Source organism: Pocillopora damicornis, chromosome 3, assembly GCF_964200805.1.
Source record: "Pocillopora damicornis chromosome 3, jaPocDami1.2, whole genome shotgun sequence".
Taxonomy (NCBI): Eukaryota; Metazoa; Cnidaria; class Anthozoa; order Scleractinia; family Pocilloporidae; genus Pocillopora; species Pocillopora damicornis.
The window spans coordinates 15,153,928-15,181,199 of NC_142672.1; the positions used below are offsets into that span (position 1 = coordinate 15,153,928).

The 27,272-nt window shown below is 37.8% G+C and overlaps 2 protein-coding genes, 2 long non-coding RNA genes and 1 pseudogene across 6 annotated transcripts in view; 3 read left to right on the forward strand and 2 right to left on the reverse strand.

The window, feature by feature from the left end:
- The first annotated feature begins 21 nt into the window (after positions 1-21).
- On the forward strand, positions 22-2,522 carry LOC149048463 (uncharacterized). Its single transcript, XR_016185126.1, has 2 exons — positions 22-382; positions 1,909-2,522. It is a non-coding gene; the product is annotated as an uncharacterized LOC149048463 (long non-coding RNA).
- Positions 2,523-3,809: 1,287 nt separating this feature from the next.
- LOC113666966 (sulfotransferase 1C2) lies at positions 3,810-13,122 on the forward strand. Its single transcript, XM_089201138.1, has 4 exons — positions 3,810-4,169; positions 5,833-6,177; positions 6,817-7,001; positions 11,545-13,122. Exons 1-4 carry the CDS (start codon positions 3,989-3,991, stop codon positions 11,821-11,823), a joined length of 990 nt encoding a protein of 329 aa, XP_089057264.1. The 5' UTR covers positions 3,810-3,988; the 3' UTR covers positions 11,824-13,122.
- LOC149048464 (uncharacterized) overlaps positions 7,539-27,272 on the reverse strand; it is a 32,181-nt gene continuing 12,447 nt past the window's right edge. The window contains exon 3 of one of the 2 annotated variants that reach the window (XR_016185117.1): positions 7,539-7,687. This is a non-coding gene — a long non-coding RNA (uncharacterized LOC149048464). Of the gene's footprint in view, positions 7,698-27,272 lie in introns of both variants that reach the window. The other variant, XR_016185116.1, reaches the window with a different exon arrangement.
- LOC149048465 (neuropeptide SIFamide receptor-like) lies at positions 13,261-16,959 on the forward strand (annotated as a pseudogene). Its single transcript, XR_016185114.1, has 2 exons — positions 13,261-14,762; positions 15,587-16,959. The product of XR_016185114.1 is annotated as a neuropeptide SIFamide receptor-like (transcript).
- LOC149048466 (uncharacterized) overlaps positions 17,868-27,272 on the reverse strand; it is a 14,297-nt gene continuing 4,892 nt past the window's right edge. Inside the window, exons 2-4 of the mRNA XM_089201088.1 lie at positions 25,150-25,788; positions 24,661-24,954; positions 17,868-24,074 (exon numbers count right to left, since the gene is read on the reverse strand). Coding sequence (XP_089057214.1) covers positions 20,014-24,074; positions 24,661-24,954; positions 25,150-25,735 — 4,941 coding nt within the window. The 5' untranslated portion in view covers positions 25,736-25,788 and the 3' untranslated portion in view covers positions 17,868-20,013. The remainder of the gene's footprint in view (positions 24,075-24,660; positions 24,955-25,149; positions 25,789-27,272) is intronic.

Sequence of the window (27,272 nt, forward strand, 5' to 3'; positions counted from 1 at the left end):
CAACTGAACGCACATTTACCCCTTTCCTCCGCCATCTTGAATGTTGTAAGACAGTGGAACCGAGTCCTTCTCTTTATTTAACACGTGTAAGGAGATTGGTAAAGAGTGCCACGAAATTACTATAGCCATAAATTTGGTGCCAATTTAGAAATAACGATAATCGTAATTTCGGTCTCGAGATCATGTTGAGTATAGGTCAGCATTAGATTCCATCCACCAAAACCACCTTGGTCGAGAGGGACTGAGATGGAATGATGGACAACTCATGACTTGTTATACTAAATGAAAATTACGAAGCTACGACAACATGCCGACTTATCCCGATGACCCAAGTGTATTATTTGTTTGGGAAATTGCGTCAAAACTTTTTACTAAAGAAATGGTAAGTATTAATTTATTGTTCGATTGTAGTATTATAAAACATTTTACGCAATTTTATGCAGATATTTCACGTATTTAAAAGGTGCTTAGATGTTACGTAGTTTTGGTGGATGTCATTAGGGAACATCCACCAAAACTTTGACCAAAACCATCAACAATATATTTTTTAAATTTTATCTATAGCCACTGTTAGATGTTCAGGGAGACAAAAGATTTATACCACTAATTAGCAGTTAGGGCTAATTATTTTTTATGGTGCACAATTGCTGACCGACCAAACGTTCATAATGATTATCATAACTCTTAACACATAGAATAAAGTGGTTTTGGTGGATGTTTCTCTCCATCCACCAAAACCACCACAGAAATTCCTGCTACTTCCTTACAGAAGACTGATGTGACCTGCTATTTGGAGTACATAACCACAATCTATTTCTTTGTATGTAGAGAATTATTTCGGAAAGTTCTTGAGTCAGCACCTTTTATTATTGAAACCATAATCATAACATGGTGCATAATATAGCCACAAAAGGTTCTGGTGTGGTAATCATGTAATCTTGAAACAGGAGAGTTTTTAACTGACTTAAACTGATTTAAACAAACATTTGCAACAAAATTCCAGGTCCAGAAATTTCTTCCACTATTTCCGCTAAAATCATAACCTTTAAGTACAGCAAATCAGCACATTAGTAATTGTTATCAGGGGTCTGAAAATCCTATAAATCTTTCACATTTATTTCAAGTAACCTTTAATTTCACATGGATGAATAAGTATACACTCAAGATGCAGAATTTCTTACATTTTACAAACTATTTCCCTTTTTATGGATAGACAGTGAAAGGCCTTTGCCACATTTGTGAATCAAACTACTTTATACCATGCATTTTGTGATAATTGTTTGTTTTTGCTCACAATACCCAGAAAAATGGAGGGGATAAATTTAAATAGCAAATTCTATAGTTAAAATTAAATAACATTGGAAGATCAAATTAACTTTGTACTGTTTAAAATTCAGTTTTGGTTTCTTGCTTATTCCAGCCTCTTGATATTCAAAAGCATTCCTTGTCATTTTTGTGTTCTTCTGTGTACATAACTTGAAAAATAAACAGAGAAAGGAAACCACAAAGGATTAAACTTGAAGCTAAAGCAAAGTTTAAGTTGAGCCATAGCTGATCCAAATACTGAGCACTTTGTATTGTAACCCATTTAGCAGTAAAGTTTATCTATATGTCTGCCAGCTTGTTACAAGTCTTACCCCTCTCCTTCAAAAGTCTCTATAAATAAATGTTTCTTTGTGGTCCCTAATTGATGATAAGTATATTACAGCTCCTCAATTTTCCTCTCTCAAGACAAAGTTACTCTAAATTTAACAAAGTAATAGACTTGATAAAACTCAAACTATAACTCAGCTGGCTGCTACTTGCAACCTTAATTTCTAGATATCAGTATACAATAATCAATATGTTATAAATAAGAACCCTAATGCTTAATTTTGCAGTGATCACCTTCCTCCTTTTCATTTGCAGACCAGACTGGAACCTCTATAGGTGTGTTTGCTTGTTTTGAGTGGGGATGGAAGAAAAGGAGTCATGCCGCATATCTGATTTATTAAATTGGATTTGTTCTGTTTATACATGAGTAGAACTACCTTGTTCTCTGAAAAAAAAAATTTCTCGCATTTTTATCTGTGCTTTGCAGTCAAACTTCCTTGTGTCTTGGACAAGAAATCTTATTTTCTTGAAAACAAAATCTTTGTTTCCAGCCTTCTGTAATAGGTAAATATAACAGTGTAAGATGAGTGACAGTGTATTTCTCAAGTTATTTTTTGGAATGTGACAAAACGGAAGTGTCATAGTGTGATAAGGAGCCAACAGATGATTGCTTGATAGAAAGCAAAAAATGCAGAATTGCATATATTCTCTCCTTTGTCAGCAGCATATGTTAGTGAAAAGTTCTTATAATTGTTAACTTCTAAACCATCTTCAATTTAGTCAAGATTGAACTGTTATCACGTTTGTCATAAAAGTATTCTGAGATCAATGTCATATGACCCATTCATGTATTTGACCTTTTGAATTAGCAAGCCATAGTTGACAGAAACACAAAGGTTGAGGATAAAAAGAAATTATTATATACAGTACTTCTTCTGCATCTTTTCGTTTCTTTTTCTCTCCAGCTGTTCTATCGATGCCGTGCTGGCAATTGAACACTTTCCTTCCCAAAATTAGGAAAGGCACACCAGTAAAAAACGAATTTTTGCTCCTTAAATATCTCACGCATCTTCCCCCAGTATTTTGTGACTTCTGGCCGAGGAAGGAGGTGTAAGCATTAAATTAATCCGAATGATTCCACAATTGTGCTAGAACTTAAACTAAATAAACTAGTGAGAATGCACAATAGCGATAGCAAAGCTTTGTAATGCTAAAGAGCTATATCAATATACATATGTGTTCCCGAAACCTTTGACAGCTTTAAAGAAAGAAAACTTCGTCGTCAATCCTGTTTCAAATTCCGCAATAAGTTTATGCGCCTCATCAACAGAATTTACGTATCCTAAATTATCTACATGTCTACCATCAATGGTTCGCGACTTAAAATTCTCGCTATGCTGTTTCTGTTTGTTCCTCAAGAATCATGGGATTTACAGCTTTGGATGTTCGGCTACATCACTTGCGGATTTCCGAGAATCTTCAGTTATGTTTTGCAAGTCATTAAATATTCCATCCCAGTCCCTCTCGACCGAGGTGGTTTTGGTGGATGGAATCTAATGCTGACAGTAAGAGGCAGAACAAAAGAATTTGGATAAGATTTTTCATGGATAGAATGCGCGGGGTATCAGGGGTAAATTTAGCATACAAAGTAATTTTCTGCTACAGACCTTTACCTCATCCCCACTATGTTTTGAGCCCTTTCGATTTTTTTAAACTAGACCCTGTAAGCAGGGTAACTGGGATACCTGGATGGTACTGGATCCTTGGAATCAAGTGTAGTGACACTACGGGTGTCGTACTACTGAAATAGTGAGCTCAAGTCTGGCTAAGGGCATACACCTATTTCAAACATAGGCCTATCTACCGACAGAAGAGTTTTCTAAGCAAAAATCTCGTGTTCGTCATGTGACCCGGACCTGTCCGTGCATGACAACGTCAATCATCATCAAGATAACACGTGATCAGCATGTGAACACCTTCACCCTCATTGGATCACAGTTAGTTGTCATGGTGTTGAGGGCCCAATGACCACTGGGTACTATTGCGCAATTTTTCCATTTTGTGGCGGAGGAAAAAAAAAAAAAAAAAAAAAAAGACGACAAAAAAACAAAGGCATTTTATGACTGGGCTACCACAGGTATCCCAGTAATTAATTTTCTATCGCTTGTTGTTCTTCAAAAGTTTCCCTACGGTTAGTGACAGTGCAGTGGCGTGACCATAGTCATGTGATCATCGATGATATGGGCTACTTCCGATTTCGTTTTATCAGGAGGACAAAGATCCAACGTGAACCTCTTCAAAGTTTTAATCATTGGCTCGCAGGGGTGAATATTGAGCCTCTTTGAATTTCTTTTATCGTTCGTGCAGGAGTGACATTTTCGTGCGTCGTGACACCATGTCGACTTTTCCAGTTCTTCAGGAAAGTGAAGGGGAGTGGACTTCAGATAAAACTGTTGAAATCTTGGGATTAAGAATTCCTGCATATTTCGTCCCGGATCCTCAGTTGCTTCATGACTTTATTACTGGTTTTCAGACCAGACCGGACGATGTGTTCGTTGTAAGCTATCCCAAATCAGGTGAGTTGTGTCTACTGACGTTTGTTTGTGTCTTTCATAAGATAGATGACCCCTCGCGTAAAATGGCGGTCAGTCTGACTAAATGTTTGCTACACATGAGTAAATGAGAGACTTTATTGCGTTCGACAAAGGAGAACACATACTAATCGTGGCTCAACGCAGCAGCCAAGCCTACTGAATTTGTGCCCAAGCCTTTTCTTGCTTGCGTGACCTTTTTTGTTACACTGGAGAATACAAGGAACTTCGGCATGTAGTAAACACAAGCTCAAATTTTTAAAGCAGCAAAGAGAAAAACGTTTTGAGACCGAAAGGTAAGTAAGTAAGTATTTTAGTGTTTTACAACCTACATTAATTGTTTTGCTTTGTAATTTTACAACGTACAATAAATTGTTAAATCAATAACTCGAAAAGCTTTCAGCTAAAATTTAACTCTTTATTAATAACCTTATACTTCCTTGATCTGATATCTCAATTAGCGATAACACCAGAAATCATTTGCTTTCGTGGCATATACTATATGTATACCTAACTTGTTGAAGTACGTTGTCATGAAATAATGCACTCTGAGCAACAATTAATCTGATTGCACAAAACTGGGCTAATGTTTAAATTTTTCCCTGGACTGCCTCAACATCTGAGACAACTTTGAACGGAGCGCAGCGAGATAAGGTAATATTATTTCCCGTGAAAACTACAAAAAAAATTGGGTTAATAGATGACTTCCCGTTTGTTTTTCTTGTGCAAGTGACAAAAATGTTCCCTTCCTTGTCTTCCCCCCCCCCCCCCCCCATTGCACTTCAACCAGTTGGGGGAGGTGAGTATAGAATTGTAAACAAACCATAAGAAGGCTTGGTTACCTAATTGAGCCTGGTATCTAAGCTTCAGAAAGTGAACCTGAAAAAAAATTTATGTGGGCGGACTGGCTGGCTGGCTATGTGGCACAGATAGCCTCAATCTCATGTACTAATGTTTTCTTGGCTGCCTTGAGCTGAAGACACCAACTTTTCTTCTGTGCCATCAGTACAATAAAAAAAAAACTTTTACTAGAGATTGAATGCACCTTAGAAATCTTTGATTATTACTAGTAAGTGAGATTATTCGCAGTAAATAAGATTTCATGAAGTTTTGGAACTGGAGGTAGTTAGAAGTTACATTGGTAACCAGTATCCCAATTCCCCTTCACCTGAAGGAACATTATGATAAATTATAATCCTATTTGTCATACCAAATAAAATATGAACAAATTAAGATAGACAGGTTCTATCATACCCATATCAGGGTGAAGCAGCCAGACATGATGGCTTGATGGCTAGTTGTCTGAATTCCAAGATCAGTGGTCCATTTGAAAAACCTTGACCTGAGTTTCATTGTGTAGTTTTCTTGGGCAAGTTACTGCATCTTTACATTTCCCTTCTCCATCTGGGCGTATAAATAAGTGTCATCTTCCCACCATGATGACATTTGGATTCATAGATTGTCTAAATCTGTGATAAGATCATTCAAAACGATATAGCCAAAATATGCCTGTCTTCGTTTTTATTCATTTTGTTATCATTTTTTTTTCTTTCATTGACTTTAATACTGAATACTGTGAGGTTTCTATGGCCATGCTGTAAGAGGCAATGTGAGATATTGAATTAGTTAAATTCTGTATTTGTCCAAGGGACTACCTGGGTTCAAGAAATTGTCTGGCAGATTTATCACAATGGAGAAATCAACAGTGGTAAAATTGAAGATCGTGTCCCATTTGTGGAAGAGGCAACCAACCCAAAGTCAACTCAGCCTGACATTAAAACTTTACCAAGCCCTCGTCTTCTAAAGACCCACCTCTCCTATGAAGCCATCCCTAAAGCTAAAAACAAGGACACAAGCTGTAAATATATTTACATTGCTCGTAATCCTAAAGATGCAGCAGTCTCAAGTTATAAATTTATCAAAAGCCTTGGATCCTCTACAGGATTGAATGCACCATGGGAATATTATGTGAAGCTGTTTATTGAGGGCAAAAGTAAGCACATCACCTTTCAGAGTTTTGTTTGCACTGACTAAGTGATTACTGTTTAATACATCCTAATGTTTACAAAAATTATAGAATTCAAACGTAGGTAGCTGAAGGCCAGAGAAAAAAAGATATAAGACTGCTTGGCATCAGCAACATTGCAGAAACCAGTTCCTTCAATTTATTACTCGATACATTTTACTGAAGTATTTGTGCCACAGAAGAAGATGTATTTGCATGGATTTCCAACCTACCACCAGCTTTCCGGTAATGACAGTTGTCCCTTTATTGGTGCTTGGCTTAGGAATTTGCCAACGTACTGTTCCATATGCAAACATAATGGCCCAGACCCTCTTTCTCCTTAATTGCAGATGTTTTTTCATACATTATCTAGCCTCTTGAAATAAAGACTTCAGAAGATTTCAAGCCAGAATAATGAAAAAATGATGCTATTTTTTGGGCTGGTTAAATGTCTATTAGGCAACCCTAATCTAACTTTTATTCAGGAGACACATCTATTCAGAGGACACTTGCCTGGGTCCCAGAATGGAGGTTTTACTGCCTTAAATTTGGTTAGACTAGGGATAATTCTCTGAGGAATTAACTTCAGTGTCACATGTCTGATTTATATTTTAATCCATTACTTAGCCATGTGGAGCCAGTGGAGTAATCATGTTCTTGGGTGGTGGGAGCACAGACATGATCCTAATGTTCTTTTCCTTAAATATGAAGACCTTCAAAAGGTATGTGCATTCAAATTATGTTTACCCTCAGTTTTGCAGTGGATGAATGGTTTGTTGGAGCACTGTGAGTCCAGCTTTACATTGGATTTGGTAAGTGCAAAATATACAAGTAACAATAGTAACAGCAATGAAAATGACAACCAAAATTAGATTAACAGTTGTAAGAAAAACATATTTTCAAAACTTAATGAATAAACAAAAGTGGACTTTTTATGAACATTTCAACTTTTTGAACATATTATTAAATGTATGAGAAGAGTTTGATAGATGCCCACAATTACTCATGGAAAGCAAAAATTGCAATCAAGTAAACCAATGCAATCAAGTAAATTAAAATGCCTTTAATGCAAAAGTTTAGCTTGCATCATACAGTTAACTCTCTGTTTATGGAGAGACACCTGTAAAAGATGGCCCCCTATATTTTTTCATTCATTTTTTGTACCTTGTATTTTTTATTTTTTATATGGAAAATAACACTTTGAAATAGTTGACAGCTATCTAACATAAAAGGGTCATCTACCTAATGAATTCAAAGATACTTGTAAAAATGAGAATGAAGATGCTTAACAATACACAATTTGATTTAGAGAAGCAAAATTGTACACCACAGTGATAAGACTTACCCTTGCGAAATGGCTTTTGGAATTCCTAGGATTTTCCTAGGAATTCCTAGGAATAAAGGTGTGAATTTTCACAGTAAATTCGGACTGGGAATTCCTTGGAATTCCTAGGAATTCCCAACCATAACAACTCTGGTTCTAAAAACCTAGAAATTCCTAGAAATTCCTAGAAATTCCCAGAAATTCCCAGAAATTCCAAGTTTATAGCCAACAGGACTTGGACTTCCTAGGAATTCCCAGGAATTCCTAGGAATTCCAACTCAGAGAACCAATGACTTTCCCTGAAAAGCTGTAAATCTAAAAAATTTTGTAGGAATTTCTGGGAATTTTTGGGAATATTTAAGAATTACTGTGAATTTTATGCAAAAATTTGAGGCTAATGATATAAAATAAATACTTTAAATTAAAAAACCCAGCTAAAATTCAAGTATTCAATGAAATTTATTTAGAAGCTTAATTAAGGCTCACATGTAAAATATTTTTGATTCATTATTAACATCAATGTGTGGTAATATTAGGATGGAATTTGATTTTTCTTTTCTTGAAAACTTCATAAGGATTAATCCTCAATTACAGCTATTCATATAAAATAGTCCTAATCAATCATTAAATTAGGTTTGACACAAATTGTGAATAAAATCTGTTGATTCTTTTCCATAAAATACAATATCTTAAATTATATTTGAAAACCAAGCACTCTTAGGAGTGAAGGGGTTAATTACAGACAAATGAAATTGATTTTTTGATTAAAATCTTGTTGTAACTGTAACAATAAATTAGAATGAAATTATCCTAAACTGCAAACTTAGCTGCTGTTTGTATTTTTTTCCTGGGCTCACAATGAGTTGGCCTTGAATGAGGTTGTCTACAAGAAGCTTGACCATTTTGCATCTGGGTTCCATGACATCTGAATTTGAAAAAAATATATATACTTAAATATATAAATATTTAAAGCTCAGACCAGGCCTTTAAGATGGCTATGAGGAAAAGGGCATTCATTGGATTCTCAAATTGAGAAATCTCTGTTATATTGAGTGACTTTTATATTGGAGTTAGTATATCTCTCTCATAGGTTTTACAAAAAAAGGGCTGAATACATTATTTTGTTTTTACCAAGGAGGGCTTCTTTATGTAATAAGGTTTGTTTAATAACAGTTCCTATAATGAATCTTGAATGTTCCCAAACGTGACTAAAGGAATCTTGAAACCTTACTGATAGGTTTATTTCATTGTAAAGCATACGCTTAAGAAACTGCGGCATTCAAGTGACCGATTCGATTCTCAGAATTATTCTAGTTTCAGTTGCGCCGAGCGTCATGTAAGCTTTATTCAACCCGCTACATCTATTCTTTTATAAGATTTTGATCACGTAACGAATATCGCAATTTTTACCTACCACAAACTTTCAAAATCGTAGCTTTACAGATGGCCACTAGACCCTTGTTTGTACCAGTCAATATGTCAACTGTTGTCCCTTCTTTTAACTCCACGGCGCCAACGACTTTCATTTCTTTTACAACACTCACGCTGTTCTCGTTTTCCCATTGAACCACAATAAAAGCTATCTTTAGAAATGTTATATTAAGCAAAACAGTTGAGAAAAACGATCAACCGATGAAAAGTACACTTAAAGATGAGCGCCAAATGGAGTCTTCTTTGTTTCCGATCACGGGCATGATCACGTGGATCTTTTAGGACTTGTGAATCCGCTGGCTTGGCGATTGTAGAGTTAGGAGGAGCGCACAACTTTATTCTGACTTCTCCGACCGGTTCTCTACTTCTAGACGATGGATACCTTGGTGATATAAATAATGATGTGAGCTCACTCTATGTAGAAATAATCAACAAGAATCGATCGTATTACAAATGCACGATTTGTGGCCGAAAGTTGTCGAGGAAACAAAGACTCGAAACTCACTTGAGTTGTGTTCATGGCAAAAGTGAAATACAAGCTAATCACAGTTTTGAATGCGACTACAAATCGTCTTTTACCCTCATATTTATAAAAGAAGGATACCACATTAGGAAGTATAAGAGATACAAAGATGATCCCAGTGTACCAGTACCTAAATCTACAAAGCTTGACCGTAGCAAGCGTTCAGCAACATGTTCCAACACCGCTATCTCGATTCCTCAGTCAGTCGTTTCCACTGAACTTAAAGCAGTAGTGACAACAGAGTAGAGTGTGTCTTACAAAGGAGAAACATTTGTACAAGAGACAGAAGTAACTATATCCGATTACAGAGGTGCGTTGGAACTCTGGTCCACAAATAGTTATGCACTGTCCGAAGTATAAAACAATTTTGTTGATAGCTGACAGACAGAGAAGAACAACAAGTAAACTTTAGAGCTGTTATTATTGAAGTGTGACTTGCAATTTTAATTTTTATATAAAGAAGGACTTGTATTTTGCACCAAAAATAAAAAGATGTAATATTTTTTGGGAGATCCAGTGATTGGGACATTTAAGAAATTAAGTTATGAAAGGAAACTTGGTTGGTACTTCTCACTACTAACAAGTCTTGTTGACAAATATTTTCAGATCAGAGTTTCAAATAAATTAAATTGAAGATGTCATTTAAAAGGTGTTTTTTCCCAAAGGGCACATTGACTACCTCTGTCTTATCTGCATGCCACAAGTATTGGAACTCTTACAAAAATGTTTTGTAAGAATAAAAACAGCAAAACAAATTACAGCAATTAGTCACGAAAACAGAGCAAAAAACTGAAAAAAAAAACAGCAATAACAATCATGAAAAAAGAAAGATTAATTAGGTGTTGAATTTGTTTGTTGAAGGCATGAAATTTCTACGAAAAATGTTGTCAACAAAAAGTCTCTGACAGTGTTTGAGGCAACTGAGCTTGACTTTTCCAAGGTTTTCTAACAAAGGCAACCAGTAATGTAGGTTAGGGGAGTAACTTATGTTCATAACTAACAAAGTTCTTTAAGTGTAGATAACAATGTAATTATTGTTAATTATTGTGGAAGTTGTGTACCAAGGAACAGCCAATGAATGTTTGATGATTTTGGCACATCAGTGAACATGAGACATTAATTTGCATCACAATAAAAATATTTTTTGATCATGGAATCCAAGAGTCCTTTGAGGTTAGAAAGCAAATCTGTGATAAGAGTACATTGGATTAATTGGCAATTTCCATTTAACATAACTGACAGCTGGTTCATGAGAAAATCCATATTAATGTAAAGATTTACTAAAACTTAGTTTGAATAATAAATTTCATGATCTTTAAGTTATAAACATATTCATGTATGTATATCTCTTGGTAAGTTTTGTATAGCATACATCTTATTGAGCCAAAGTTTTAAGCCTCTGAAATTACTCCTTTTCTTAAAACCTTCACATTCAAGGTATTGAGAATTTCTTAGAATTTATGTGGACCTAAGGGTATTAAAATTGCCGCAAATTCAATTCCCAGAAATTCCCAAGAGTTCCACACTTCTTAAATTATAGGTAGTTTGTAAAGCTGAGAATTCCTAGGGATTCCTAGGGATTCCAAGTCCTCACAAAACTGGAGTCTTCCTTTCCCAGAAATTCCCAGTAATTCCAAGCTTTTTAAATCAGAGTTAATTTACATAGTTGGGAATTTTTGAGAATTCCTAAGAATTCCTAGGAATCCCTAGGAATTCCCAGAAAACTGGGAATTCAGTTTGCAAGGGTCATTTGCATAACTGAGGATTTTTGAGAATTCCTTGGAATTCCCAGAAAACTGGGAATTCAGTTCGCAAGGGTAATATTAAATAAGATTGAACGAATAATACATTTTATGTTCCTTATTTTAACCACACCTCAGCTAGCTGTTTCCCTGAACCTGAAAACAAGGATAAGTTGAACATTCCCATCTTCATTTACCCTCCTTTTTGCAGCTAGTTTGGCCAGCCTGATATGAGAAAAAGTGAGAGTCTGTGCTATAGTTGTAGTTGATCATGAGATTCTAAGTATCTGTTCTAAAAGATGGATTGATAATGAAGGAGTAATTATATTTCCCAGGATCTCCTGTCTAATGTTCGTATAATTGCTGATTTCCTTAACAAGCCTCTGCCAGATGATATCGCCAATCTCATTGCCGAGCAGTGCACTTTTAAAGGAATGATGAAGAATGTTCAAAGTTACTTGTTACGGGGCAAGGAAGATGGTCCAAAGCTTCTCCAGAAGGGTGTGGTTGGTAACTGGAAGGAACACTTCACCCCAGAGTTGAACGAGAGATTTGAGAAGGAAGTAATGGCAAAATTGAAAGGATCTGGACTTGAGTTGGACTTTGAACTGTGACACATCATAATTTTCTGCTGTGCATGGGCACTATGAAAGTTATCATCTGTCTCAAACTGTCATAACTTATGTCATTCCAGTCTAGTGGTCAAAATGAAGAGTCTGCATTTGCAGAGTGACATATCTTTGAGGGAAAGATCTTTCAACTAATTAAAAGTTAATTTCAATTACACACTACAGATACTTAATCAGGCTGAACCCCTGATCTTGACGAATGCTCAGTGTATTTTCCCTTATGTGGATATTTTCGTTTAGGACTTCTTTTGTTGACTTTGCCATCAGAGTGTTTTTTAGGTGGAAGACAGAGAGAACCAGATAAAGACTCTGTTAATTATCTTCCAACAAGTTAATGATCAGCTTCATAATTAAGTTATGACTTGTGAGTACCTCTGAAGTTGTGGTAAAGACATCAAGTGTACGTAAACTTATTGATAATAATTATTGAGGGAACTTTTTCAAACAAATAGGATTTTCAAAGGATCTCAACTTTGGATTATAACCATTAGAGGACTGCAAGTGTATTTCAGTGCCAAAAAGCAATGCAAAGACGATGCTATTTTAGAGTTATTTTACTGCAGGGATCCAGGCTTTAGTACTATTTTTATCTCTTTTTGTACCAAATCTCCCACTAGCTTTCATGACCCTATTCCGGATGTCTCATAAATCCTTGGCTATTTATCGATTAACACGTGTGGAATTAACTCCCGCTACAATACTGAGACAATGGCCACTGTGCAATTCGAGTGAAGGAGCCTCTAGTGAAAAATTTTAAACGTAAGTCGCTGAAATAATTAGCCGTAAATATTTTTGTTCTAACTTCAACGGGAAGAAATTAACCGTAAGCCATAATTTGACCATCACCCAGCTGAGATCCTTTTTACAGATTTAACAATACGCACATGTATTTTACAACAACCAAAAGCGTGAACGAGTTGAAGCTCGAGGCCGAAGCAACACGCTATGTGTATATAATAGAGGTGGAGATAGATACTGACGCTAAGTAGACAAATTAACGCAGCCATTAGCTAGAGTAAATTGTTTTTTCACTCGTAAGGGCTCGTCAGAATTACCAAACTGTGGAATGCGCTTCCCAAAGAGATAGTTGAAGAGCAGATTTTGGGCATCAGGTTTTCGAACTAAATCAAGGACGTTTTGTAAATTAAGCTAGACATTCGCTAGTTCTTACAAATCTATTTTATTACAGCTTATTTTTATTTTATTTAGGTAGTGCCCTCGATAGGGATAACCTCCGTCGTTTTCATTCCTGTATTTTTGTACTTAATAAACATTGTGATTTTGTTTGTTTTGATAACACGATATTTCCATTCCCCGCTTAGACTCGAAGGCGAGGTTTGACTTTTAAGAGAAACAATTACCGATAACGGAAAAGCTCCGGTTGTATTAAGAACTTAGCTGTCTAAAGAAGTGGAGTGCTTTCGTCAGAAATCATTTGAAATAGGACTTCGTAGGGTTATCCATTTAGTAAATATCATGAGGTCCATTTGGGCAGTCCAAGGACAGGGGGTCAGTGTTTCTTCCATCAACCTTCGTCACGAGCGTCCCTTCGCCCGCGAGTGTGACGCCTTGGGCAACATGAGATGGCGAGAGGTCAGCAATGGGGTCTAGGACTGATAATAATGCTTGCGGGGTAAGGCGTGCCTTGTCGCGCTAATTAGAGCTGAGGGCATGCTCGCATGCAGGCTTTTAAAGAGAGCATCCTGGAATGTTTACAATTTATTTAAGATTAAGGCAGATATTTCGCTATTTTGACTAATTATAGAGGTCAGGGCTCTACGGTGTCCAAAGCTGTTTTACGTTTTCCTTGACAGTTCTGCTTGGCGGGGTTCTTCTGCATCTTCAAAACAAATTCAGCCAGGCTATATTTATATAAAAAAGAACTTAGGCATTTCCTACAGTAACTGTGCGCTAATTCTCCCTTCAAATTCAAGCCACCCTTACTCTCTGGATATGTTTTTGAAGTTGTTTTTATTCTAAAGAAGAATACACCACAGCTAGTTTGTATGCATGGAGCTTCGAAATAGCTTTTGAGTGTAGACAACCCTACCGACCGTAATTGTAGTAACATCTTGATGCAATTTTACAACCATAGTAATCTCGGTTTTGCGGGCGAGGGCTTTGGTCATATTCCATATGATATCATATCAATCTTTGATGACCAAGGATTGAGAAAAAAATTACAAAAATCTTTATTAAGTCGCGTAGACGATCATCATGCGGCACTGGTGCCAAAGGTTGATAAACATTTGACAGCTTTTAAATCAGAAACAATCTTCTTAACTTGCGACGGGAAAACTTCGTTAATTTGAAGGTTTGCCATTCCATTGTTATGGCTGCTGATTCAAAAACAGAAATGTGGCTAGAAAGAAAACGTTGTGCCTGGAGCTAAAACTAAAAATATTGCCTGGTTTTAGACAGGGTCCTTTGGTTGAAAACACGTCGAAGATTTATCCGCAAAAGATCGTAGAACGTGCACCTTTATGAATTTACACCGTCGATGGATTTTAAAGGGCTCTTTTCATTAATAAAACCAAAGACATATCACTTAAATCAAATTGACTTGATGTTCTGTCCAGTTTCCCTTTGCCTTTCCTTGTCGAGCGGAAGCATTAAAAGACGAAAGCGTCCGAGAGAGGCTCTGATAACTAATTTGGAAGAGCTAAGACCAAGAAACATGTACATTAACAAACGAATCATCGCCGTATAGGCTAGTACAAACAAACTAAATATTTGGAATATTTCAAATCAATACTTGAATGGTATTACGCGATTAAGCGAATCTTTCTCTCTACAGGTCATTGCTTTTGAGAGCGAATTGATTTGAACAGATTGAGTTGTAAAGTTCCTTAACCCTGTAAGTTTGATATTTCCGGCCGGATAAACGTCTTTGACATTAGATTCCAACATGTTCCATAAAAAAGGTAAAATTACCAAGTTATGCTATTACCCGTTTTCGTTCACGTGTAAGTGGCGTCAATTAAACTATCACCTTTTCCGCTGACCTTTCCGTGCCGCAAACCAAACTGTGTTTTCAAGTCTTAGCTGACATAAAAGAACAAAAAGGTTATTCAAGTCATATCTTAGTAAACGAGTTGCAATGTAAACACAGCCTGAACTAACATTAAAAACAATTCAATGTTTCGGCCTGAAGTAAGTTTGGAGCACGTACTGACTATAATGACAGTAACGAGTCACGGAAAAGGAAATTGGCTCCGCAGGCTCCTGGCTTAATATGATCATTCCTAAGTTCAAATGACCGTTTACCGTTTTGATTTGGTCAGTTTTGATAATTTCGCGTTCCGTCACGAATGCTGAAGATCCAGCCTTGCATTTTTGCGATCAAACGTCTTACTGGAAAATTGAAATTTTTAAGAAATAGGAGCACTTTTATTGCTTAGAAGAACTGGAAGGATACTTAAAAAAATAGCGGGGTAGTGTGGAAAAGCATTTAAAAGGTAAAGGTAAAATTTAACCAAATAGTAACTAAGGTAATTTACGAGATAAAAGACATTTAAGCAGATTCCAAATGACAACCTTCAAAAATTTAGGATGAATTATTCAAGAGAGACGAAAGATGACGTTGCTTGTTCATTTCTTTCCTTTGTCCTATTATAAAACTTTTAATTCAAGATTCTTGCAGCCATCCCACAAAGTAGAGTTGAATCGAATACTTCAATACGTTAACACTCTGTCATCTGCCTTTAACACTCTGCGAAACTAATTCAGTTGTTGTGGTTTTCATTAGAAAGATATCAAAGTTGCCACATCACTCGGTAATTCGGTGAAGGCTCTACAACAGTCTCCGGAATGAATGTAAACAATACTACTGGCGGGAACGACGTGTCATCCTGCATCTTAATAGAGGATCCTGCGGCAGCTAAAATCTGCAAGACGTTTGCCTACTGCTTGCTCCTTGTGGTGTCACTTATTGGAAACACTTTGATCATCATGGTAGTTTATCGGGACGACAAAATGAAAACCAATACAAATTTACTCATCGTAAATATGGCCGTTTCCGACCTCCTAGTTCCAATATTCGCCATGCCTCGGGCCAACGTCGAGATAATCTACGGAAATCTCCGATGGCTTATCGATGGCGCTTTCGGAGAAGTACTTTGTAAACTCACAGCATTCTTTCAAGACATTTCTACGCTGGTCTCCGTTCAGACCTTAGTGGCGATCGCGGTGGACCGTTTCTATGCTGTTTGGTTCCCACTAAAAGCTGCGCAAATCAAACCTAAAATGAGATACGTTATTCTGCTCATATGGTTGATATCAGCGGTTATCCACGCCCCATATCTCTACGGATTCCAGATCCGCACTTTTGACGATGGTAAAACATACTGTTTTCTAGGATGGTCACGAGACGTTACGAAAATCGTCTTTTACTGCTGATAACATTAATTTATGTGGTACCGCTGATTCTGATAACAACTTTCTATGGTTTAATAGTACAAAAGCTGAGAAAGCAGACACTTTATGGGGTACGGAATTTAGAGGTCCACTTTAGCCGCCGCGAAAAGAGAAATCGCAATGTACTTAAGATGTCTTTGGCAATTGTGGTGGTATTTTTCTTTTCAATGTCACCGTTTGTAGTGTATCTATCAATTGATCTCTTCGGTCCCGTAGGTTCTCTTTGTCTTTCTAAAAACTTTCGCTTTGTAACTCAGTATTTAGTACACTGTAATGGCGCTTTGAACTTTTTTACCTACTTTATCTTCAATCAGAGCTACCGTCACGGTTTCTTAATGATTCTTTCACGAGTTTTCTGCGCTTCTCCTTACCATTGTCGCTGGAAAAAAAAAGTGGTATTGACTTCACCCCCTACCAGACGAGGATCGTACTCAGTTGTCAGAGGAACAATTAATCATGGACTAAACTCAGATCAAAAGGATGTTGTACTTACTCAGCTGCGCTCACTACACGAAATTGACTGAGAGGAAGAGACAAATGAAAATATTGATAACACCTGAACAAACTAATCAATCCAGGTTCTCGATGTAAATGTCAACCCTTAACACTTCAACATCAGTATGCACTTTCCATACTGTTCTCCATACATTTTCTAAGGTGCTGACAAGGAAAATTTTGATTAACAAACAAGAGGTTCTTTAATTAGCCATCATTTCCTTTATTCTCCTGACCTTAGTGTTTGATTCAGGGGTGATATTGTAAGGAGAAATTACTTGCCAATCACTAGGGGCTAAAGGGTTAAGGAAACATTGCAGGAAAGCAAGGTTTCAAGGGTAGAACATCAAATCTCTTTTTCACTCTACCGACTGCTGATAACGAAACCTTTTGACAATGATGTGACACTCGGAGTGCGTTCCAGTTTTATGATAAGTCATATTTTGAAAGGGTGAGCTGAGTAGCCTCATTCGCAGCCGTTCTTCAAGATGTCACGAAATTCCTAAAAAAGCATTATTTGAGGATGTGTCATGTGACATCCTAACGAATGGCTGCGAAGGAGACTGGGAGCTGCACGAAGTTTTCAAAAGAGTCATGTAAGGGTAGTTGAAGGGGACCAAATTATTCCACGTCAAGTAACCAGGCTCTTTATTAGATTTTTTTTTTGTTGTCGAAAGAAAACTAACGAAAGAAGTAGCATTTAAAAATCTGTCAATACAAGAAAAATGTATCCATGCCGCTTGCGAATCCCTTACTCCTCTCTTGGACTGTTTCGGTAGATCCGTTCCTATTTCACACAACTGAAGAGAACCACTAAGATGACACTGAATGAAGAAGAATGACTGAAAACGCATGTGAAGCGGTGAAATCTGGAAGAAATTGGGTCAATGGCGTTGACTGCCTCTCTAAGTGAAAATGAATGAACTACTGCTATATTTAACGAAATGATTTTGTTTGATCACGTGTCTGACATGCAACACTACGGCGTGTAATGTATAGATTGACCAATTAAACTCCATGGGTATAAAGCGGTTGCAGAGTTGTTTGGTTTTATAGTCATAATCGGCAAATCAAATAGAGTAATAAAACTGAAAAAGGTTGGCAACTACATAACTGTCTAATTGTTAACAGCATTTAATTCAAACAAGCATCAATACAAAAATGTTACAGCAAAAATTTTAAAATTATAAGATTTGCATTATAGTTCCTGTGTATCTAAAATATACTCATTTACCATTGACAGTTCAACTGCTCCCTTAGAATACTCTGCAAATTTTCCCCTATATGGGAAATCCCTTTTTTACGCCTTTCGGATTGTGAATCAATCTTCTTTAAGCACACACCGAGTTTTGCAATGAACTATGTTTGGAGTTTCAGCTGCCATCGCGGTTTCATGGTAACTTTTTCCCTAGTTTCCGTTTTTAAAGGTTTATGGAAATGTGACTTTAAACAGCTAAGAAACCGCACGCAGTTTAAGCTTTGGTGGGGCCGCCTTCTTAGTAACCGTTGCCGTGACTGAAAAACAGGGAAAGCAGTTTAGCTGTCAACACAACAAGAAAACGAGAATAGCTTATTTGCTTGTCTAAAAAGTCAAAAGCACACCATTTTGATCACCTTTTGAATATAGCTTTTTTCTTATTTCAACTAATTAAAATTAGCATTTTAAATGCGATTAAACCTTGAAATTTCCACGGTCACTGATTATAATATAACTAATCTGCGAAATATAGTTGTGAATCTAAGGAAATCTTTCTTTGAAAGATACCCAGCGTTGTACTAATTTTGCCCCCTTTATCAATTTTAAGATTGCATTGTCTAAGATGAACCATGTAAACGGGGATCATGCGAATGACAAATCATATCAGATTTTGAAAGCAAGACTTAGGCCCCGTCCAAACTCTACCGGATAAATTCAATGGATGAAAAAAACCAAAAAGAGGGAAGAGGGACACAATTTTTTGTGACCACATCACAACGATCATAGGCTGTAAAATTGCTTGACTGCATCCTTGTGCATGCGATTAAAGTAGAACTCGTTTCCTTTAAGGGGGAAATTATCCAAATGAGAGTGGACGGTTGGCTTCACTATAATTACAATGTCAGAAGCAAAACGAAACGTTATTGCTCCGAACAATGACTGTGCACAAACGTATTACAAAAGTTTCTACATCTCTTAGCCGTTCTCTGAAAAACGGCAAGGCCAAATCACCTAAATTTGTGTCAGACCACTCGCTAAATTCTCAAGGCCAATATCAGTTAATGTTTAAACTGACACTTTCTAAGTACTGCTTTAGCAACTGATAAAGCTTTCTATTGTCTCTGGAAGACAGTCGTCATGATGATAACATGTTCTCTACGTGCCAGTAATGCGATAAAAGAGTGGAAACAGTATTCCACTTCTAACAAGGAAAACCACCTTTGCTATAATGTGTACCTTAAGATGACAAGATGATAGGATAAATACATTTAAATAATTTTGATAACTTTCACCAATTTTCAGCACCGTACAGGCACTTGTTTTGTTGTCATTTACTTCGTTGAGCATTATCACCATTTTGAATTAGTTCTACGTCTTCACTTATGTTCAGGACTAACTATTGTTTGTTGCTTATTTCAAATAACTTCGCACATTACAGGAAATATATTCATCTCCTGTTTGACGCAGTTGTGTCTGGTTTGGTTGAGTTTTGTCAATAAGGACACCACGTAGTGTCTATTGTAAAAAGAATAATCTCATGGACGGTCAATCCCGGAGATACCTCAAAGAAGAGACAGCAGCGTATGAGTCTAGGGGTAATCGGCCTTTTACAAGTCTTATGAGCAGCAAGATTAAGCTGTCTGCTTGTGTTCTTTGAAGTGTGCCCTTATTCGCCCACTTTCGCCACAATAATTAACAATCAAGACCGAGGATTTTAGAATAATCTCTTTTTGTTTAATTTGCTCACTTGAGCATGAACAGCGTTCAGGCTTACGGAATGAAGCATTATCACACGAAAGATTGCAAGTCTTTGGCAAAGTCCAGAAAGCAAGCTACAATAAAAATTGGATTTTTGTGGTGGTCTTCGAGATAGGGATACAGCACTTAACCAAAACTGTTCTTTCTTGAAGGAGCACGCTTTGACTACATCTTACAAAAACATGTTTTATCAACGAAACCAAGGCAGTAAAACGGTAAATTCCAACCTCTACACTTACGCTTCTTGGTTAAAAGGATCTGAGAAAAAACCTTTCAAATGGAAATCAATGTTTCAGTCATCACTGATATTAGTGGTCTTCATTCAGGTCATCTTCACTCTCCATATTCTCATCAGCCATTATATTCATTTCTTCAAAATATTCAGTCCAGTTTATAGGTTTCGAATCATTTGAGGATTGTCCAGAATTTTTTAACGTCATTGGATCTTTTAGTCGATCAAATCGTCCAAAACTTCTCGCGCTCGTCATTTCTTTACTCGCGGACATTGAAGTAGGGAATTCCTTGGGTTTATCATTGACAAGTCCAAAAAGATCTATTACGATAAATCGTCCAAAAGCAGTCAAACAGACAACCCTATCCTCTGAGGGGCACACGGCCATGCCCAAGATACTTTCTCGTCCTTGCGCAACTATGGTATATGCAGCAGCTTTCCACTCACCCAAATCCCACAAGAACACTGTGCAATCCACGCCATAGGAGATCAGGTAACGACGTCCTTTCAAAAACTGACAGAATTCAATGCGTCCAGAGTGACCGCGTGGTAATTCCATGAGGCTGGGCTCTTTAGGAGTATGAAGCGCGTGGACGAGAATTCTGTCGGCAATGCAGCAGGCGAGTGCCTCATTGTCTGACGACACTGTGCAGTGGGTGAATTTGTCAAACTCTCGGAAAGGGCCAGGAGGTTCCAAGGTTAATAACGAACAAAGTGGTTGCTTATCGTATTCGAAGATTGAGATTTGAAACGCGCCACAGATTATTAATTTCTTTTCATCCCTTGAGAAGCACCAACAGTGCACCGGCTGAAAGCCTAGAGGGGAGTCAAAAGATGCCGTCAAAACTTTCATTTGGACATCCCAAACAAAGAAACAAGGAGAGCTATCAGCCATTTGCGCACAAAAGAGAAGTAAAGCGCCGTCCACTGAAAATGTAAGGAAAGTAACACGACACTCACAATTTGCCGCCCTCACGACTACTGGAGTGGCCTTACCTCCGGAAAAAAACAAAATCTCAGCACCTCTTTCACTAGCCATTAATTTTTTGCCCAACGCAGAAAAGCAAAATATGTATTTTGTAGCATGGTTCACTGGTGAGGACACACAAGACACCAAATCGGAATCTACTGTTTTTGTTTGTTTTAACAACATTGAGGCATCTTCAAGTTTGTCAGACGAAAAGAACGCTATCTCAATTTGTTTCGCTTCAGATGGAAATAACAGAAACCTCAGAAGGCTTGTAGGAAAGTCCTTTATCAAGATAAAGATCCTCTCCATTTGATTGGCACGAAAAAAAAAGCCAGCTTGGTTTCCAGATTCAAGGCGCAATGGGATTAACCCCGAAACACTTGACAGGATGCTACCAGTCTTCAGAATGAGGGCTTCAAGAGACTCGTTCCTCGTGATGTAAAAAAAAATGCGACTGTCATCAGTGAAAGCAAACTGTTCCACTTCTGCAACAACATAAATGGGGTTTTGAAAATTAAAAGCCTTGCGGTCGGACACCCTCTTAAACAATTTGCAGTTCTCATTATAAAGGTTAGGCTTCACCGCAATCCACTTGCGATCTAAAGTAATCTTTGACTTGTTTATGAAGGGACTATTTTGGAATTCTGGGGCATGCATGATTAAATATGGCTCCCACGATAACGGTTCAAAAAAATGGCTGTGGAAGGGAACGCCATGCTCTCCTAGATCCTGGTATCTTTCCCTAAACATTTTGAGCAAAAAAAACGCGTTTAAACTTGCAACCGCACTAAGAGAAAAGCGTTGATTCCAGCCATGCAGATTTTTCGTCATTTCGAAATTGGAGACCCAGGTCAAGTGACAAAGATAGAAAAATGGATTCAACTGGACATCCGCTGAAAACGCTTCTTCTAGAGCAGGTCTTCCGGTCTCCACATTCCAAACCTGAGTAGGAAAAATGTCGGCGTAGAGGTCGATAACACGCTGACGAACGGTTGATGTGGATGTTTCTTGGTATCTTTGTTTACATGATAAGCATCCTGGTTTCATTCGCAGTCTTTCATTACAAAGAAACATCTCAACGCCAATTTCCTTCATGAGTTCGAAATCACGCCGAAACCCTTCATGTTCCAACAATTTACACAGAGAATTAAGTTTGATTCTATCCATTCGTTGAATCTCATGTGCGGCCCACGAACAGAATATTTCTACCAAGGAAAATGCACAAAGGGACATACTAGGAGACTGTGATTGAACAACAACATACTGGCCATCAAAAATGAAAGAACCCCAAACATAATCAAGGTTATTGTTTGAAAATTGAGGTAACTCCCTCACACAACCTTGCTGCAAAGAGAACATTTTGCTAAGCCACCCGAAAAATAAAAACTCTCCGTCTGGGCGAAACTCAAGATGACCAATTCTTTTTAACACAACCGGCTCTTGAACCTTCTCAAGCGTACACGCATCTAATATATAAATGAGCGAGTCTTTTCCACCGGCTGCTAGAAATTTCTTATCAGGAGACAACGCAAAGCAGTGTATATCGTTTGGAATTTTACAAGACGGACAAGTAAGCCAGCTACACTCCATACCAACGTTTGAAATAACGGCAGGAATCTTTAATTTCCTCTGTACCGAATGGGATGTGTTGCTGAAGCAAAAATGTAGAAGGTGTTGACATTCCAAAAGAACATGAATGTTGCTCTCAAGAGCAAGACATATCTCTTGCAGAACTTTTTTTTGCTCGTCGCCGAGCCCGTGACAACCAACTGAGAGTTTGAGATCACCGATTACAGCGTATATTTCACTGCCCTTTCTTTCTATCCTCTTCCAAAGAAACTGGTAACATGTTAAGCAATTGAAAACGACGTTCAGCGAGTCTCTGTCTTGGTAACCACACAAGAAACGGACACCAACACCAACAAAGTAATCAATTAGGACCTTCATGACCGAGGGTTTTACCCATTGCTGATGTTCAGTGGCAGCTGAGAGAATTTCAACCACCACATCCCTGAAATACTCACCTGCCTCAACCCTATCAATGAACAATTCCCGGGAGGACTCCTTTTCAGTAAGCAATACTGGGATTAGATTGTGAAGAAAGTCGAACGATTTATCAAAATCGTTCATCTGTCGAACACGAACAAATGTGGAAAGGGCATCGATTACTTTCCATTCCCCAAGATTTGATTTTTCCCTCTGTAAAATGAACGCGATAAACGCTAATGGAAGTGGAGAGGGGGCCACTATTGCACAACCAAACAGCTTCTTGTATAGATTCTCCCCTACTTTCTGAAACACTCTGTTAACATTTTGCAGAAAGTAATCCTGAATATCTCCATGGAAAACATCGTCAAGTTGAACAATCTCGCCTGAATGCGCTACAGCATTTAAATCTTTTACAATGTAGAAGGCACATAAAAACATTCCTTTGCACTTTTTTGCTACGTCATCCGCTGCGTAGGGAAAACGGGAGAAGTCGACGCTCTTTTCTAGAAATAGCTTTATGTCCTGCTCGTGCTGTCTATAAAACTCTAGGCTTTCGCTGTTCCCCGCACAGATTTTAATGCAGGGATGGTATTTTTTCAATCTGAACTGCACGGTGTCTTCTGAGCGACTGGTAATAAAAAACACAAGCCATTTCGGAAGCATTGGAAAGCGGCGCTTGATAAGATCGAGAAAATCTTCCCTGGACTCATATTTTGTCTCATCAAGAGCGTCAATAACGATCAACATTCTCTCGCAAGAGTCATCGCATTTGGCTAATGGTTCTTGTAACAATTTTGTAAACAATTCGTGTATACCTATTGCAGAATTGCCTAAAAACTTTCTAATGCCACCCTCCCCTCCCACAAACTCAGTGTACTGAACATTACATTTGCAAAGTTGACAAGCGATGGTCCCTAGAAGATACCTGGGATTGTTTCTTGTGCCATCATTATGGCGGCAGAAATAGGCAGCTGCCAAGTTCCCAGTCGTTCTTGATTTCTGTGCCAGGACACCGGCCATCACACTTTTGCCGACTCCCGCATCGCCAAGAAGTACATACGCTCTGGACTTTCCTGGGTTCTCAAACCATCCGTAGAAATCATCAAAAAACCACTTTCTTGTATCTGGATGATGAGGCTCAGCAAAAAATGTGATGTCTGCTTCACAACTGGCAATCTCTGAAACATCGCAAGGAAACAATTTTTCACCCAACGCACTTTCAATGATTTTCTTTAAATGAATCGAATGCGTATATCATTAGATGCACATGCGCCTGATAATATTTATAACGACAATTGGAAACTTCTCACAGTACATATCATACAATTGGTTTTACTCGCAAGGCTTGTGTGACAAATCGATCCTTAGCCTAACTTTTTAATTAAAGGAGGGGAAGGACAAAAACCAAATGTTGCCTCCCTTCCCCGAGTCAATGTTTTTCATCAAAGTTTTACACGATACTGCTTAGCTAGCAACATTGGAAAGGAGGGAGTGCGGGATACATTACGTTAGATCACATATGCTTGGTGAACAGTTATCTCTTGTGGTAATCACGTCTCAACTCATTTTGCATCTGTTTGTCACCACCTGGTATCCGCTTCAAGGTTAGCACGCAGAGACAAAAATATTACAACTGCATTCCAAAGAGAAATAAACTCAAAGTTTAGCCAAGGACGCGCATCTGCTTCGTTAGTAGTCTGCTAGTCTCATCTAGTAAGTAACTGTTCCTCGTGTAAATTGAGGTAAAAAAAAAGTTCTTATTACCATAACTGATTTTGGTGTCGCTTGAGCTCTTCTGCTGTTCTAAATTAGTGACACGTCTTTCCATGCCTTCTTTCTCTAATTGAAGTTTACTCAACTTGTCCTCGATTTGGAGAACTCTACTTGCCAGCTCCTCGAGGGCTGTAACAGCATCCTGAAGGGCTCTCTGTAGCTTCTGTTCATCATCATCTACTTTAGATGTAAGGTTGTCGACACTGTTCTTCAGAGCAATGAGATCGTACTGAACAGCCTTTACCAGATTGGGGTCGATAGTAGCATTCATACACAGTATGGCTCCTGTTTAAAAAGAAGTTACGTTGTGAGATATAGCCTTTATCTTGTAAGTATGTTACGTACAATCCGTGTAAATTCCTTTATTCTTGTTTGGTATTCTCTCCTGTTAGATTGAAATGAACAGTAAACACTCCCATCTGGTCAACTGTAAGGCAATGTATTAAATCAAATGGTACTTAGAAGAGGAATAAAAGCTACCTTTGTTTTGCCAATCATTTAGTTCTCTTAAGACAGCAGTCTCATCGGCACTAAGCAGGCCCAAAGATTTCACCAGCTGCTCCATGTCAGCAAAGCTCTGCTGAAAACCTGTTAGGTCCCACTTACTGAACTCACAGTGAGCCCAGGAATTCCTGGCCTGCCTTACATTACCAGCTGCAGTCTGGACAACAGCAGGAAACACAGGAACTTTACCAAGGAATGCAAGCAAAGCTGACGCATCACAACGTTCGTCAAATGCGTTGAACTTGGCCATGTGATTCTCCACATACAGCTTGGCAAAGTCAATATAGGACGTCACCCGGTAGTCAAACGTGGGATAGTCATACTTTCCACCAGGTTTCCTGGGTAATGAGTTGTTTCCATTGATGTTCTCATACCTTAAAGCCACGGTGTGCCTTTGGAGTCGCCGTATGTAGCTCTGAGTATGGATGCTATGGCTGGTTTGAAGATTTCTGTACTCCTTCTGAATCTCTTGTTCAACAAACGCTCGTATTTCTGCGATTAGAATCTTGTTTAGAGCAATCCCGAAGACTATCCATCTTTTCTGGTTGTCAGAAACGTTCATGATAGAATTCCAAAGATGAGGCTGTTAACAGCTTAAGACAAATAAACCGAGTTCTGAAAGGAAAAAAAGAAAATCCTCGGTTGAATGATTGATTCAATTGATTAAACGAATCATTTATTAATTGAAAGATTGATTAGGGTAGTTTATTAATTTATTATACATTAATAATTATCATTAATGCATTTTAGTTTCTGCATCCAGGAACCACCCCATAAAATTCTGAAGGGGTTTATATGGTCCATTGTCCACTTTGCTCATCCTCAAATTCCCTGTCCTAATTAACTCTAGTACATAAAATATCATAAATATAAGGTTTGATTGCAAATTAAAAACCTTACAGGCATGATTCACTATTAAAGAAAGGATTTTGAGCTTCCCTAGCTTGGCTCATGGCTCAAGCTACCATTATGGCAATGAATTGAGCTTCTTCAGTTTTGAATGTTTTGCAGACCCTGTGTCACTAAATAAAAGCTACTAGATAAAAAAATCTGGAGCTGCACACATAAACATAGTGGTTCTTCACTCTGGACATTCTCAGTTGAATTGAAATTTGAAGCAATGCTGTGGTGGCAGGAGAGAAACGATTGATTACAAGGAGAAATACCTTTGAGAAGGGACAAAAAGCAACCACTGCAGACTCAATGCACATGTGACAAAGGGATTGGTAATCAAACCCAAACCACAGGAAAGGAAGGCAGGTTTCCAATGGTATCATCCTAGCCTAAGTTGTACTGTGTATAAGACCCTTTAAGGTTCTTCAGCGAAAAAAAGGATGAAAAAGCACACACACCAAAGCAAGTCCAACAATACTAGAACTGAAAAAAGCTCATGCTGAATCAGCATTATTCCTAGGTCATATTGATAGGAACCATACATGTATGTGTCATGCAGTATGGACAAAAACAAATCAGGTCATCATTTTATCTGAAAAGTTACATCTCAATCTGATCAAATGTAATAAATTTTAGCAAAAGGAATCCAAATTGAGCCAAACAACACAAAAATTAAAAAAAAAAACTTATACAATAAGGTATAATGATCTTGTAGGATCATTATTTGTGCTCTACAAAGCTGTGCCTGGCCATTAAAGTGGAACAACCTTGATTAGGAGACACCTAATGTAGAGTTGAACCTCTTATCCATGCAGACTTGTAGGGACTGGGCTAAATAGCCCAGAAAATTGAGAGTCTGGATTATCGAAAATATTACTATAAATGAGCCATAAAGAATTAACTGAATACAGATCACTAAACGTTTGAACGTGTCCTTTAGTAGCATGTCGTAATGATGTGGGATATTGATCAAATGAAGCCTTTAAGTGCTACTGTGGTTCTTTCTTTATTCACTCCGAGCTTTCGCCGTTCTACGGCATTATCAGGGAGGACGATAAAATATTTGCGCTATGGTTTTAAACGTTGGAGGTGCCACTGTAAATTAGCATAGTGTAAAACTAGCCAGTAGGACGCATGAAAACTAATGGCGTAATAAAATGTTCTAAAATATGTGTTAAAAACAGTTAATTAAAATAGCTCATTAA

Coding starts and splice junctions, on each gene's coding strand:
- LOC113666966 (XM_089201138.1), top strand. CDS start 3,989: ATGTCGACTTTTCCAGTTCTTCAGGAAAGTGAAGGGGAGTGGACTTCA. Junction 4,170..5,832: donor TGTAAGCTATCCCAAATCAG/GTGAGTTGTGTC, acceptor TATTTGTCCAAG/GGACTACCTGGGTTCAAGAA. Junction 6,178..6,816: donor GCTGTTTATTGAGGGCAAAA/GTAAGCACATCA, acceptor TCCATTACTTAG/CCATGTGGAGCCAGTGGAGT.